Source organism: Myxocyprinus asiaticus, chromosome 32, assembly GCF_019703515.2.
Source record: "Myxocyprinus asiaticus isolate MX2 ecotype Aquarium Trade chromosome 32, UBuf_Myxa_2, whole genome shotgun sequence".
Lineage (NCBI taxonomy): Eukaryota > Metazoa > Chordata > Actinopteri > Cypriniformes > Catostomidae > Myxocyprinus > Myxocyprinus asiaticus.
In genome coordinates this window covers 7757669-7774088 of record NC_059375.1, presented here as the reverse complement: position 1 = coordinate 7774088, position 16420 = coordinate 7757669, and the positions used below count along the sequence as shown (strand labels likewise).

Sequence of the window (16420 nt, the reverse complement as noted above, 5' to 3'; positions counted from 1 at the left end):
CCTCTCCAAACAGGTGGTCATGGATGATTTTATCAGGAAAAATCACAGATATGCTACTGTCATAAATAAGTCTGTTACAGCATGTTTAAACTGCATAAGAGCTGAGCATTCAGTCTGTGATATTGGAGTGGGCTGAATTTCTGGGTTCCATATCGTCTATTATTGGCAGCGGAAATAGTACAAACTGTCCCCCGTTTTAGTTGCACTGCTGAGTCAAGAACACTGTCTGTCTGCAGTGGCACACTACCTCTAAATCATATCTGAGGGAATGCTTTAACCCAAGACAGTTCGCCAAAATCTACTTCAATCAACTCTTTCAGCCCTCGGGTAATGGCATTTTTCATGGCACAAACTTGAGTATCTAAATGTGAAACACAGGTTTCAGGGAGCAGCAGTATCATCTGGGAAACATCAAGGCTGGTTCCTGCCAGTAAAATCTCTGAAAAGTCTGCGTGGCATGTCGAAATGAATGCTAGCAGGAGCTTTCGTCTGTCAGCAGCACGGTGACACATGCAATCTGGGCCACAGGCATTCTGAGTTTTCATCTGGGCCCACAATGCATTTGTGTATTAGGGATGTGCAAAACTTCCAATTTTCATAATCGAGTAGTGGCTCTTATGTTCACGTGATCCCAATCAGACACGTTTCAGAATGATATACGGACACTAAGCGTAGAACTTCAACATGGTAATGAACAGATATTCAACAAATAATTAGGCTAAATAACTATAACATCATATTGCACGAAACTATCAAAGTAAGAAATAAGGAATGCTCCAACACAGAGTGGCAAGAAACCGCTTAAGCGCATCCTGAATGCAGAATGACACACTTCAATGTAACTGGAGTGCTTCAGGACGATCCTTGCTGCGCATTCAGAGCACATAACTGTAAGATTGCATGTACACAACATCTGTTTCACAACATCTAGCAGTTTAAAACTTTTTTACTGCAAATATTTATGTAAGCGTTGTCAAACAGAATCAGCAGAAGACTTTATTCTCTCCACAAAACCTCACAAAAACGGGAGTATTATTCACAGGAAAGGATTTAATGTCTGACAGCGATCATCTTGAAATGTGTTGTCGATGCAGCACTTTATTGGCTACAACAGCAGTGGTGCATTAAAGGACTAAACATAAAACATTAAAGAGACAACTTCTTGCAGAAGGTTTTACTGTGCTGTCTATTATTCACTTTTAAGCACAGCAAGTTTTCATCACACAAAAAACTTGCGTCTCTCAATTTAACATTTGCATTTCTCATTAAAACTACTACAACTAAAAATATTAAAGGTGCACTAAGTTTTTGCGAATTAAGCTTTACACAAAGACATGAATAGTATTTTTTAGAAATATGTTGAAAATTATGTACACTTGCATGAGATGAAGACTCCAGTCATATCAGAAGAAACATATATATAAAAGCTGTTTAATTTTACAATTGAGTAATAAGTGACAACACATGACTGTGTCATGCAGTGGTCATCAATGGTACCAATGATGGTACAGTATTGATAAACAGGAGTGTGATCCACCAGACAGTCCAAACAGAATGAGTAAAAGGGGAAAGATTATTTAGGAAATTGTAATTGCTACTTAAATGCATTTACGTGTGCTCTGAGCAGAATTAAAGGAATAGTTCACCCAAAATGAAAATTCTCTCATCATTTAGTCACCCTCATGTCATCCCAGATGTGTATGACTTTCTTCTGCAGAACACAAATGAAGACTTTTAGAAGAATATCCATACAATATAAGTGAATGGGTGCCAATATCAAATTATGAATATAGAAATATGAAACAAATGAAAATATGAAGTTATAGTTTTAAATATGAAACTAAATTATAAAAAATATATGCTCAGTCATGACAAAAAAATATTAAGGCTGCTCTGATGCAGCATTTCATGTATACAGAACGAAAGTAGCATCAGAACTGCCTTTAACATTCAGGGCTGAGGTGAGACAGAGCAGGTACAATTTAGCGACATTGCGTCTCTTTTTGGGTCGTTAACGTTAATGAATGAAATTGATTTATCATTAACAATAACAATAATAATCTGTAAGTGGTTTACAGATTAAAACTCAAAATTTCAAGATGAATCTTTTTCTACAGTCAAAGCTTTATTTGTACAAAGTTAGATTTTTGACTGACCAACCGAGCGACCAATCAGTCATTATACTGATGATCCCTCAGTATTTGCTTCATAAGAAAGGCAAAACACTGATTTTTCAGTAATAATGTACCCAACCATGTCCTAACTATTAGCTCCACTCTTCTCCACAATGGTAGCCTCCAAAATATTTAACATGACAGAAACTCTGTCACTGGTTACACATATACACTGGTTGCACTGTAGATTTATGAGTGGTGTTGACATGCTGCTGATTATTTTAGTATGCTGTTCCACCTGCATAGGCGGAAGAATGCACAAACTGAAAGTTCTGGAAATCATTCAGTTCCTATATTTTTCAAAAAATGTAACTGTTCCGAATAAGAACAGGTTCTCAGTTCCCAACTTTATCTGAGTGTGCACTAATTACCCAGTGCCACTGGGAGTCTTACACAAGGGGGGGGGGTTCGCTATCACTGGTGGGTGCAGTATGAATTGTTCTGCAGGTTCTCCCACAAATTTAGGCAAGTGGAACATAAGAAATGGTACTCAGCTGAGAGCGACAGGCCACAAATGAAGGGCTGACACTGGGCCCTTCTGCTGGTATATTGCCTAGTCTCTCAGGTCAGTCGCTCAAGGGATGAAATGAAATATCAAAAAATAAAATTCTTGCCCAAACGGTGCCTCAACAGTAAATGTGACCTTTTCTGCCAAGAGAGCATCATCAGTCGACATTTACATTAAATCCAATTGTTCCTTGATCATTTGCACACGTGCACTCTGATTTTTACTATTAACATTTCTATAAACCATACAAATATTTACAGGTATGGTATCTGTTAAAACCTTTTGTTGGCCGAAATTCCAGTGGATCACATGAAATCTTTCTTGGCTCATTCCCTTCCCTACCAAAAACACACCACCCTGCTCTCTATTAGGGCTGCAACTAACGATTATTTTGATAATTGACTAATCTAACATTATTAGAAAGATTATTCGGCGATTAATGCAACGATTTATCATTAGCTCTTAACCGACTATTCAGCTTGTGCTACGACTTAAAAGGTTATATTAAACGTGCTTGCTAACAATAAAGAGAACAAAATCATTTTTTAAAAATACCTCTAAATGACATTCACTAAATTAAAGGAAAAATTACTTTTTATTAAGTTTAATTCAGTAAAAAAAATAATTCACTGCAAAAAAATCCTGCTGTTATCAAGTGTTTTTGTCTTGTTTTCCATTTAAAATTTTCTACAAATCCTTAAAAAAAGATACATTTACTTGAGAAGTAACATATATTTAGACTTGCTTTAAGAGAATGTATCTTAAATATAAGTGTATTTTTTCACTTGGTTATACTTCTGCAAGTGCAGTAAAGACAAATATACTTATTCAAGACCTATTCTCTAAAAGCAAGTCTAAATATCTTATATGCTGCTTCTCAGGTGAATGCATCTTTTTTTTAAAGGATTTTGAGATATTTTAAAATATTTGTATTTTTAGTATTATATTCTACATTCTCAGATAAAACTTTTTAATTCTGCTGTATAGCTGCTAAAGTAAATGTACGTTGTTTTAAAGGAGTTTTAGATATTTATATTGGAAAACAAGCCAAAACAAAAACTAATAAAAAATGTATTTTGTTACAGTGTATAATGGGGTGAAGACTACCCTCTCTCACCTTTGTGTTCTCTTCAGTCCATCTTTAACTCACAAAAAAAACAAACTATCTTATTTTATTTATTTTATTTTTTTATCCCCTTTTCTCCCAATTTGGAATGCCCAATTCCCACTACTTAGTAGGTCCTCATGGTGGCGTGGTTACACAAGTCTCAGTTGCCTCTGCTTCTGAGACCGTCAATCCAAACATCTTATCACGTGGCTCGTTGTGCATGACACCGCGGAGACTCACAGCTTGTGGAGGCTCATGCTACTCTCCGTGATCCACGCACAACTTACCACATGCCCCACTGAGAGCGAGAACCACTAATCGCGACCACAAAGAGGTTGCCCCATATAACTTTACCCTCCCTAGCAACCGGGCCAATTTGGTTGCTTAGGAGACCTGGCTGGAGTCACTCAGCACACCCTGGATTTGAACTCGCGACTCCAGGGGTGGTAGTCAGCGTCAATACTCGCTGAGCTACCCAGGCCCCAACAAACTCTCTTATTAATAAAGCTGTGTATTGCCAGTTTTCTTCACGATAAGAAATGCACAGTGACATATATTATGATTCAATAAGTCACGAGCCATCACATTATAATCTAGCTGCATTAAGTGTTCACGCTCTCTCCGCCTTAGATTGGGACACTTCACGCAACTCGTATAAGCGGCTCTGACCGCACAGAGAAATGCCAGTTTAGAAGTTTGTAGTTATTTACATGATCTGCTTCCATATTATTTTAACTTTAATAAAGGATGCATTAAAGATGTAACAGTGAGGTGTTTCCTTTAAAGACGCTCTGACACGCAAGTTTTGCTTCAGCGGAGCGGCAACTCCGGCTCCGCTGTATTTCACAACGAGAGTGCTTCTGTATTTACTTATTTTGTATTTTTGCATTATAAAACCCTCATACTTTGCGATCTACATCACCTGAAGCTGTTTGGAGTGCATCTGGACTGTGAGATGTGTTTTCTTCCTCTCCTGAGTCAGGCGCAAACTGCAGTGCTGCTCTCGAGCATCATCGTTAGAGTTTAATGTGATCTCATGTTACGTTAAGTGAGATTAAATGACTGTTCGACAATTAAAATATTTGTCGACAATTTTTTATTGTCGACGTTGTTGATAACGTCGACTAATCGTTTCAGCCCTGCTGTCTATCCACTGCAGGCCATATGGAAATAATCTGTTTTAGGACATGTTTCACATTAGATATCTCCTGTACACTCTTTCTCTCTCCATTTCTTTTATTTCTTTATTTGGAAAGGAAGAAAAGGAAATCGTTGTTTATCTTGTAACACAATCAATGGGAGAAGTGGTTTTTAATAGAGCTAGACATACAGATGGGAGTAACGGAAGAATGTTTAATAGTATCAAACTATTCATCCCCCTGCTTGAGGAGAAATTGTTTATTTATTTCACCCTTTGTTTCTTTGCACAGGCTGGTTTTTGGAAACCTGTACCCAGCGTACTACTCATACAAAGCAGTGAAAACCAAAAACGTCAAGGAATATGTAAGTAAAAACAATGCAGCCTTACATTCACCTGTTCATTTTTTGGCTATTTGTCATTTAGCAGACACTTTTTTTTTCCGATGCATTCTGAAAAGTCAAACACTTTTCTTTGTCTCGTCAATATTGCTGTTTGATTAAAATTAACGATAGGCCTATTACACATAGGAGCAGGTCTATTAGGCTGCATGTACACATTGCACAGATTTGAAATATAAGATTTTTGTCCTGTCTGCTTAGACTGTAATATTACATTATCAGCTGTGTTTACACTAATATTGTGTCAATTTTACCAAGAAGTGCATTTGACTGTTCACGTGCAACTGCATTCACAGTGAGACACTAGTGCTCTTTACAGCACGCGCAGAAATACAGTACGCATATGAGCGCTTGAAAGCAGCCAGTCAAACAGCGCGTTGGTGTTGACTGTACTTATAACATCGGTGGCTATTAAAATACTGAATTAAGCAGAGATTCTGCGCCACCCCTAGCCAGTCGTGCCAGACTAGAGCACGCACAGACTGTATCCACAACATACTATACTTTATGTATTTATATATTACAACTTACATCTCCACAGACAATATAGCGAATGATCTTGAACTATATTATGTGCTATATTCTAACTAATCTTGCTACTTATATAGAGTGAGTCTTCTGAAATAGTTTATTTGTGAGTTTTCATTTCAGTTAGAATGCCTCCTTAGAAGGCAGCTGCCTATGTAGAGAGCTCACTAGGTTTTGGAAGAGCCTTTATTTTCCAAAGTGATCTGCAGTACACTTATTAGAGGGACTGTCCACCCTGCAGTGACCTGAGGTTAAGTGCCTTTCTCAAGGGCACAATGGTGATCATGAATCAACTTTTCCAGCAATTCCTGTGGTTAGGTCTAACTTTTGGGAAAGTTGCCCAGATCTTTAAATACTCAGCCGCACCACTCCTTTAAATGGGATGTGAACAGTGCAGCACATTATTGTTTCTGAGAGAGTTCGGGCATGTTTAGGGAGAGTGAGTTGGCTTGTGTGACCGGATCAGATGACATGTTCTCTTTTTTATGTACTCAACCTCCTGTTATTCCAAACCGAATGCTGTGAAACACATAAGGAGAATTTTTGAAGAATCTTCACAAAATTCATAGTGACCAGAGCTGTCAAGCTCCAAAAATGACCAAAAAACACCATGTCCTTTTGTGTTCCAATGAAAATAACAGCATATATGGGCTGCAATGGCATGAGATGAAATTATGACCGAATTTTCCATTTTGGATGAACTATTGATAATACTACCCATTGTTTTGGTGTTCTGCTTTGATACCTCATTGTCTTTACAAACCTGTGGACAGCTTCAGCTTTTCCTTTGTTCTCACTGTAGACATGCCTTTGTCTACTTCAGACGTCCAATTTTATGTTGTCTTAGTGGTTTTACTGGTGGTATTTTGGTATCCTGGAGTCTAACCTTAAGAGTCTGTTTGAGTTACTGCTACAGTGAAATGCATTCCCCTTTTCTTCAGTGGTGTAAACTAAACCAGCACTACATTATCCTAAACAGAACCATTTTATATGCGTCTGAATTATGTAATTCATCATAGTGTTTCAGAACGTCTTTGAGATGCAGCAAATATTCCTGAACATGATTTAAAGCAGGAAAAACCTTTGTTGTCTTTCTGTCTACCTTAGCATAGATAAAGTGTTCAATGGCATGATGCTTACAGTAATATATCAGATAATGTGTTCTCCCTTATTTTAAAAGGATCAGTTCATTGAACTTATGAAAAGATTTGAATTGTGATGAACAGAGATAATTGTGGTAAACAATCGTGGTCATATATGTCTATGAATACTAACATATGTCTATAAATAAGAATTTTCTGAGAATTAGGAATTAAGAAAAAATTACACATGCAGTGGAAACCATAAAGGATTTGTTTTTGTCAAAAGAAATGATAATTCCCTCATGATCGTCTCAAGCTTGGATGACTTTCTTCCTTCTGCGGAACACAAAGATATTTCGAGTGTTTTTGTCCATACAATGTAAGTCAGTGGGGTCAGAAACTCCAAAAAAGAAATAAAAGCAGCATAAAGGGAATCCAAACAAGACTAGTGTTTTAATCCATGTCTTCTGAAATAATACAATGGCTTTGGGTGAGAAACAGAACAAAATTTAAGTCCTTATTCACTATGAATCTTGACATCTGGCTCAACTGGAACACAGTACAGGCTTCTAGATGGTAATTTTTTTGATGCTGCTTGTGGTTGTCAGGCACTCAATCCCGATATCATTATACATCAGTAAGATGTTGCACTTAAATTTTCTAGTGTTTACCATCAATATTTTGGTGGCACATGTACATTTAAAAAGTAACCAAAAAAAATAAATAAAACCCAACTGGACGTGAAAACCGCGAACATGGCAACACTGCGTCTGGTTTGTGTACAGAACTCTGCGTATGCCTCAAGTGCAAGGAAGTGTGTGAACAAGCTTCTGTCATGAACACACATCAGAGAGCTCGGTGGAAATGAAGATTTTTAGTTAATAAGGACTGAATCTTTGGTTTCTTTCTCACCCAAATGATTGTCACTTTAGAAGACATGGATTAAACCACTCGAATATGGATTACCTTTAAAATGTCTTTATGGAGCTTAAAATTGTTGGGCCCCGCTGACTTGCATTGCATTGACAAAAACTGCTGAGATGTTCTCCCAAATAATTTACTGATGAAAGAAAGTTATATGAGTTTGGGACAACATGAAAGTAATTAAATTATGAGAGAATTGTAATTTTTGGGTGAATTATTAATTTAAGGGTGTGAATCATTCGCTTTCAAATCAAGTTTAAAGTGATTTTTGTCAATTCAGTTTGATACAATACCCTTAACAATTCAGGTCGCTAACTATTTCAAATGCATTTATAGGATTTTTAAAATAATTAATGTATTTTAAAAGGAAAATATTTCCTGAACATAAAGGAATCTTGCAATAGTTCAAAGATCAATATCATAAAATGTGTACTGAAGTAACCAGAGATAGAAGGGTTATTTTAAAAATGTATTGCAGTACAAATTACTAATTACTTGCTATAAATGTAATCAGTATTCAAATCCATATATCATTCATGTAAAAGTAATGTAATCTGATTAGCCTAGTTTTAGTTTTTTTTTTTTTTTTTTTTTTTTTGGAGATTAAATATTCTTGATATTTTGGATCACGAATATTTATATGCTTTGCCAAAATGTTTGAGCGGAAAGTCAATTTCAGTAAACTTGGACTAAACGCCTTGGAAAAAAAGAAGAAAGCTCAACTGACCACAAAAGCAGTTTTTTTAAACTCCCCAAACATGTCATCACTGTTGCTGTGTTTGCCTTTGAGTGCAGACAGGTAATTGAGAAACCTCCTTTACAATCATTTCCAAAATAGAAGTGGACAAATGATGCTTTGTGCTGCAGTTCCTTTATATAGGGCCTGTTCACTGGAGTTGCTGGTTTATGTTGGACTTAAAATAAAGTTTAAAGGCAGCTTGACAAGGCCTATGTTTACTAGCATATACTAGCTCCTCTCAGAAACCACATTGTGGTTTGTCTGCTCGGAACAAATCTCTACAATGCCTACAACTCCTGTTTGTTAGATAAACATAGAGTAGGCCAGCTCATATGTCTTATCGTCCAGTTTAAATATGGAACAAAAAAACTTCTCCACAGTACACTAAACACATTGAGCAGGAAAGGAATATGTCCATTCACAATCAAGATACTTCAAAGGGTTTTTTCCTTTTGGAAAAACAGGCTACACAACTCCTTATCAACAGGCAACATTGAACAGAAAGGCATGCTTGTCTTGGGCACCAGCCCATTCCTGAGTCGCCTTCAATATAGAGCAAAGCGGTTGCAATTCTGCTTACATATTTACATACTTTTCTAAATAAACCCAGGTTATTGCAGACTTGTAATGAACAGGATTGTCTGGAGGATTATGCGAGGAACGCTTCCAGATCTGATTAAATTTTTTGGTCCCACCTTATATTAGGTGTCCTTAACTACTACAATGTATGCGTTTAAAAAAATTAACCATTTGGATGCAATGTTCTTATTGGGTACGTTCTTGAGATTCATATTTTCCCTTACCCTTTGATTGAAGTATGGGAATTGAGTGTCAAATTCAATTTTAGCCTGGGACACATCAGGGTTTATTTGTGCCCTCAAAGGGCCAGTTAACAATGTGACACCAGCACCTGCTTTGGTAGCATCCATGCAATTACCAATAATATTGCATATTTTGTGCATTGAAATGAACATTTGACAGTAAAGCACTGATTTTGAGGTTAGGATGCAGATGTAAATTATAATATTAACAACAGTAATATCTGTGGAAAAAACCAAAACCTAATTTTTATCAATTTAAATATACTGAGTCTGACAGTGTGACAAGTTCTCCTTAGTCTCCTTAGATTTCTTTCATCAGGCTCCTACTGATTAAACAGTCATCTCTTGGAATATCTGAAGGCAAACAAAACAACTTACATTTTCCTACAGTCAGAGAGCATTACAAGTGTACAGATTTTACACAGAATGAAAACTGATATCTTGGTTCATAATAATTATGAAATTGAGTTAGTTATTCCATAATATCCATGGTTTTAACAATGATATTTGTAATAAGACCATGGTACATAGGTAAAACCATGCATGGCTCCTCACCACCATGTTTTGTAACTAAGTTTTCCACATAAAGAACTATGACATTTTTTTGTAATGAAAAACAGCAGTCTAAATAGATTTAGAATTTTTTTCTGCCACAACTACAATAGTAATACAGTACAGTTAGTGTTAATGCAGTAAATCCATGGTTAATTTTTGTAAGCATTGTGATCTGAGAATTGAAAAGCCTTCTGATTTATGTTTTCTCATGTTTTCTTTGTCAGTGCCATTTAGAATGTGGGGGATGTTTGTTTTAAACTACAACCCCAATTCCGAAAAAGTTGGGACAGTATGAAAAATGCTAATAAAAACATAAAGGAGTGATTTGTAAATTATGTTCACTCTTTACTATATTGAAAGCACTACAACTACACATTATATAATGTTTTATCTTGTGAATTTCATTATTATTATTATTATTTTTTTTAATGTACAGTAATTTTAAATAAGATAATTGCAAAACGCACCAAAAAAGTTGGGACAGTCGAGTGTTTACCACGGTGAAACATAATTTCTTCTAAAAACACTTATTAGGCATTTAGGCACTGAAGACACAAGTTTGTTAAGTTTAAAAAGTATTCATTACTTTTTATCCATTATGCAGGTCTTCAGCTGAACAGTTGAATGGGGTCTTCGTTTTCATGTTGTGCGCTTCATAATGCACCACACATTCTCAATTGGAGACAGGTCAGGACTGCAGGCAGGACAATCTAGCACACACACACACACTCTCTGCTTATTTAGCCAGTATGTGGTTTGAAGTTGTCCTGCTGAAAATGCCGAGACGTCCCTGGAAAAGACGGTACTGGATGGCAGTATATGTTGCTCCAAAATTTGTACATATCTGTCTGCATTAATGGTGCCCTCACAGATATGTGATTTACCCATGCCATGGGCACTGACACACCCTTGGCCCATACAGACACTGGCTTTTGAACCTGATAACAGCTTGGATGGTCCTTTTCCTCTTTGGCCCGGAGAACACGATGGCAGTGTTTTTCAAAAACTATTTGACATGTGGACTCATCGGACCAAAATACACGGTTCCACTGTTCTACTCTCCATCTTAGTTGAGACCGAGCCAGGAGAAGTCGGCAGCGCTTCTGGACAGTGTTGATGTATGGCTTCTGCTTTACATAGTAAAGTCTTAACTTGCATCTGTGGATGCAGCGGCGAATGGTGTTGACTAACAAAGGTTTACTAAAATTATCCCAAGCCCATGTTCATGATATCTATTACAGATGAATTATGTTTTTTCAGACAGTGATTGCTGAGGGATCAGAGATCACATGCATTCAGAAATTTTTGGAGTTTTTGGGAGTATGTTGCAATCATCTGATTTGAAATGACTGTACATAAAAAAAAACAATTAATGAAATTCACAAGGTAAAACATCATGTAATGTTAAGCTGTAGTGTTTTCAATATAGCAAAGGGTGAATATAATTTACAAATCCTTGTTTTTGTTAGCATTTTTCATACTGTCCCAACTTTTTTGGAACTGGGGTTGTAGTTTAATCACTGAGACATTTGGAGCTTTGCAACAGACAATTCTGTATCGCATTCAAACGTTTTGCAATCCCCGCCGTGCATCTCACTGGTTCACAAGCGCATTTAAGGGTGCTTTCACACTTAGTTCAATTGCTTGGACCGAACCCAAGTTCGTTTCCTCACCCTTCCGCTGCCCGCACTGCACTGTGTTCACATCATATTATTTGGGTTTGAACCACGGTCCGATTACGTCAACAACTTGCATACAAGAGGCAGTTGTTTACCACTGTAACTAGGTAAAAGCTTGAGAAGACATCACTGTGTTAAGTTTACCATGAAAACTTGCCATGCACAGAACAACACTTGTGTTTGTCTCCCGCAGATGCATTGAATGTGCAATGATGTGATGAATATTAGCATTTGTCTGCCGCTTCACCCGCGGATGCGTTGCAAGAGATGTGAAGAATGTGAGCTGCTCTCTGAAGGCAATGTATTTGGATACAATCATGCAGGAGAAATGCATTATATCATAATAATTGCGATCGCGAGCCTGCAAAGATGCAAATTATACGATTGCGTTCATATTAGCAGCGAACCGTATCAGAGTTCACATGAACCGTACTCCAGACCACTTTTTCAAGCGAACCCAGGTGTGCACCAAAGTGCTAGTGTAAAGGCACCCTAAAATAGCCTCTTGAGATCAGTCCGCAAATAAACTCATCTGCCCTGTGCTTGCGTACCTCATTCCATTCTGCTGTGTTGATAATTGATCTGAGAAGCGTCTAGCGTTGTTGATAATGATCTGCGTGTTGCGTGAGTTAACGCAACTGCTCTGCGCTCGCACTGCTCTATCCATTGAGCCGTGATGATAAATGGTCCTGGGAGCACTGTTTCATTCCGCTTTTGAAGCGAGCAAAATGCGCTCCAAAACATACGGTTAAGGTGATGGGAAGGCTCATTAATATTAATGAGGAAAGCGCTAACTAATTGGTCAGTGAAACATTGGGATAATAATTAATAATTTTATTATCACACATTATATGTTTGCACATATACAGTGAAATTCTTTTTTTTTTTTTTTTTCACATATCCCAGCTAAGCTGGGGTCAGAGTCAGCCATGATAGGGTCAAGGGCCTTGCTCAAGGGCCCAACAGTGGCATCTTGGCAGTGCTGGGGCTTGAACCCCCAGTCTTCTGATCAGTAACTCAGACCCTTAACCGCTGAGCCACCACTGCCCAGTGGATCCCTGGATCCTGCCCAGGATCCCCTGCCATCCTACGTTTTAGAAGTTAGCTCGCAGGCCACATGGAATGAAGTGAGTTTGAGCAGGTGTGTTATGCGGTGACGTCATTATGAGTATGTGCGTGTATTTGTGTGTGTATGTGGCAGGGTCTCTTTCGCAGTGTAGAAAGCGCACAGCTGACTGGGGCTGGCAAGCAATATGTTACATCAAGAATATTAAATGAGCTTTTTGAATTTAACAGCGGCGCTCATAATTCAGCAGCGGCGATGTGCATATAGGGGAAACACTGCAAATGCTTTACTTATGGTTGTCTCTGAACATTTAGATGGATATGTCTCAACTGGTAGAGCATGACGCTTGCAACGCCAAAATCATGGGTTCGATTATGAGGGAACACACAAAGTGATAAAATATCCTGAATGCACTGTAATTCGCTCTTGATAAAAGAGTCTGCCAAATGCATAAATGTAAATTGTAAAATGTGAATTTTAACATTGAACATCAGCTTTATTTTTTTTAAATGTAAGTACATAGTAATTAAAGTAACCAAACATAAAGTGGGTCTGATTTCTTTTATCGCTGCAGTCAGCAATGAAAGTGGTCAGGCTTTTAAATCATACGCCCCATAACTGCTTCGTGAACGGCTACAAAAGTGGTTCATCTGTGGATTTCGTTTGACGGTTCTTCACAGAGTGGCAACTTTCCTGTGGCTGATGCAATGCATTGATCTCTCTCGGACCGCTAGAGGTTCATGGGGAGGACACCAATTAAATCTGACGCCTCCTGTCAGGCTGGTAATGCTGCCTCTGCATGGATTCATTTGACTTTGTTCAGTGAGGCTGAAAATATCACCTAATTCCTTCAAGAACTGCGGCTCAAGGCTGTGGATCACATGACTGTCTGCACGGACGTTTGAAATTGAAATGCTAAGAAGCTCTCTGAAAGCTATCTGTGCTTCAGAGAGGAGGAGAGCAGGAGAGGTAGAGCATACAAACAGCTTCTGCTGCAGACAAAGAGAGCTGGGATGGAAATTAATGTCACAGCCATAATTATTTTTTTGTTACAGTCGGCTGTGTTTGCGTCTCCTCCAAGGAAATGAGGTGTGCTTGGATTTATGTTAGCAAGCCACTTTGTGGATGGATTATGCATTCTATTTAATGAAATGAGAAAAATGTATGGATTTTATTTCAGCAATAAGGCATGAAAGGCAGTGCTATATTGTGAATATAGTCACGACTGAAGGGCGTTGTTTGGCACAGCGCAACGCGAGAAGTTTTTTAAGCCACGATCGTGCCGATATTCGCCTGCTTGAATGTGAATAAACTGTCAGAGACGTAAATGGCAAATTACATTTCGATTTGTTGTTACTTGCCATTGTGTTACCACAGTAATAGACTGGTCTTTCAACACATTTTTATTTAAACATGAAACTTGCGCAAATCCTATTTCTTCTTGTGGAGCAATCATATATATTCCTCTGAAGCATGTTTTATAATAGCCTGTATCAAAACTGTGTGCCTCTGACTCAGGAAATGTTGCACAACGGTCAGTTTGACCACTCCAAGCATGTGATCTGGGCCGTATAAACTGGAAGCGGTCATGAGATTGCTGCGCTAAGCTTAGAACAAGTTCAAAGTAGAAGCGCTTCACATTTTAAGGATGACGTTTACTTATAACTTCACATTATAACTACATGTCATACTCACTGTGCACTGTATGCACTGAATGTGAATTAGTTTAATTTGACCTTTTAGTGAGAAAATATGAGTGTGAATGTGCACATTCTCTCCGTGGTTGCTGGACTACTGTGTGCACTGTTGTTATTTTCTTCTTTCTAATTTATTACAATTTCTTTGTGCAAACAATTACTAAAATGAGAAGACTAAACAGAAACCAGTAGAAACTGCTATCTACCATCTAAAACACACAAAATCGTTTTTTTTAAAGATTTATTCATTATTATTTTTAAGTTTATAAGTTAGTGAAGGTTTGAGTAAATATAATGCTTAATTCTTTTTTTAGACAATTTATTTTTCTTATTTGCTATTTTATTAAATTGTGATATATCTGCATTATATCAGCCTATCGGCCACCCTGTTCTCTGGATATCTGCAATTAAAAAACCTACATCGGTCGACCTCTAGTTGGGAGAACCGGTTCCATTTTCTAACTGCAGGGTCTGAAATGAAATTTTTAGCATGCAAGTCAAGGTGGCTGGACGATTAAAAAAAATTACCATCCAGTCAGATGTCTTGCAGGCCTATTTTTTTATTGTTGTATTGCATTTTAAGTGGATTTTACAGACATGAGACACTCATACAGAATAAATACTGTATGTGTGTTTAAAATTGAGCTGCTTTTTTAACCCTTTGTGGTCTGAGGGTTTTTTGGGCCCTGGAGAAGTTTTGACATGCCTTGACATTTGTGCTTTTTTCAGTTGCTTAACATATTAATGGCTAAAGTCTGATAACACTGTATTCAGCACAAACTGGCCTCAATAATATGTGAACAACATGTATGTACATGTTTGTATTTTTGAGAAAATAACGTTTATGCGTGGTTTTTGAAAAACTAAAATTTTAAGTCTGAAATAAGGCCATATAACACATACTAAACATTTGTTCACAAGACTTTTGAGAACTGGATCTTGTAGCCTAGAGTTTTTGCTACAAAAATGATGTGAAAACCATCCTGATCACTCATTCAAACAAAACAATATAGTCATTTAACTTTTGTAAGACACTTTTAGTGTTAGAAAGGCCATATGCGAGGAGGCGTGGATGATCATGAATATTGATGTCATTCACACCTGAGGAGACAAAGACCCCTCCCCTGAGAAAGAATGAATGTGAGGAGACTTAATGATTGAATGTATTGTTTGTAGCTTATTCACAAATTCAAGTTTAAGTTAAAAGAAGTAATCTGACTATACATTTTCTTTATGTAAAGACTTTACTTAAAAACTTTAGACCTACACTACCGTTTAAAAGTTTTAGATCTGTAAGATTTTTTTAATGTTTTTAAAAGAAGTCTCTTCTGCTCACTAAGGCTGCATTTATTTGATCCAAAATACAGCAAAAAAAGTGATATTGTGAAATATTTTTACAATTTAAAATAACTTTTCTATTTGAATATATTGTAAAATGCTGTAAAATTTGAATATATTGTAAAATGTATTCCTGTGATCAAAGCTGAATTTTCAGCATCATTACTGCAGTCTTCAGTGTCACATGATCCTTCAGAAATCATTGTAATATGCTGATTTTCTAATATGGGCATATTTACAGCACATTTTATACATTTACACCCGAACAGATATTTGCAAGCACAAGCTTTGTTGATGATAATGAGGCAGCATAAACTCTAGTTAAAATATAATCTAAACATGCATATTGTTTTTATATCATATTACATATATTGATATCATACAGCGTACCATTTCAATACCTGCTTTAGCTGAAACAACATTTAAATGTAACAAAGACTTGCCTATTAGGACATATTTCAAATTTCAGTACTCTGAATACTGGCTGGCAAGTCTGGAAATAGTCCAACTAGTAAAATATGTACATGTTTATATAAAATAGCATGTCAACTAATATGTAAGTAAAACTAAATGACTTACTCATCCGAAATTGTATCCTTGGCTGGATCAAGCTGCTCTTCAAAATGCAAACGTTCCTCGTCGGATTCCCACTCTTCTGAGGA

The 16420-nt window shown here is 37.1% G+C and overlaps 1 protein-coding gene across 2 annotated transcripts in view; it reads left to right on the top strand.

Moving 5' to 3' along the window:
* LOC127422923 (receptor expression-enhancing protein 3-like) overlaps positions 1-16420 on the top strand; it is a 75138-nt gene that overhangs the window by 34948 nt on the left and 23770 nt on the right. For both annotated transcript variants that reach the window (XM_051666779.1, XM_051666778.1), the window contains one exon: positions 5221-5293. In XM_051666779.1, the coding sequence (XP_051522739.1) occupies positions 5221-5293 (73 nt within the window). The remainder of the gene's footprint in view (positions 1-5220; positions 5294-16420) is intronic.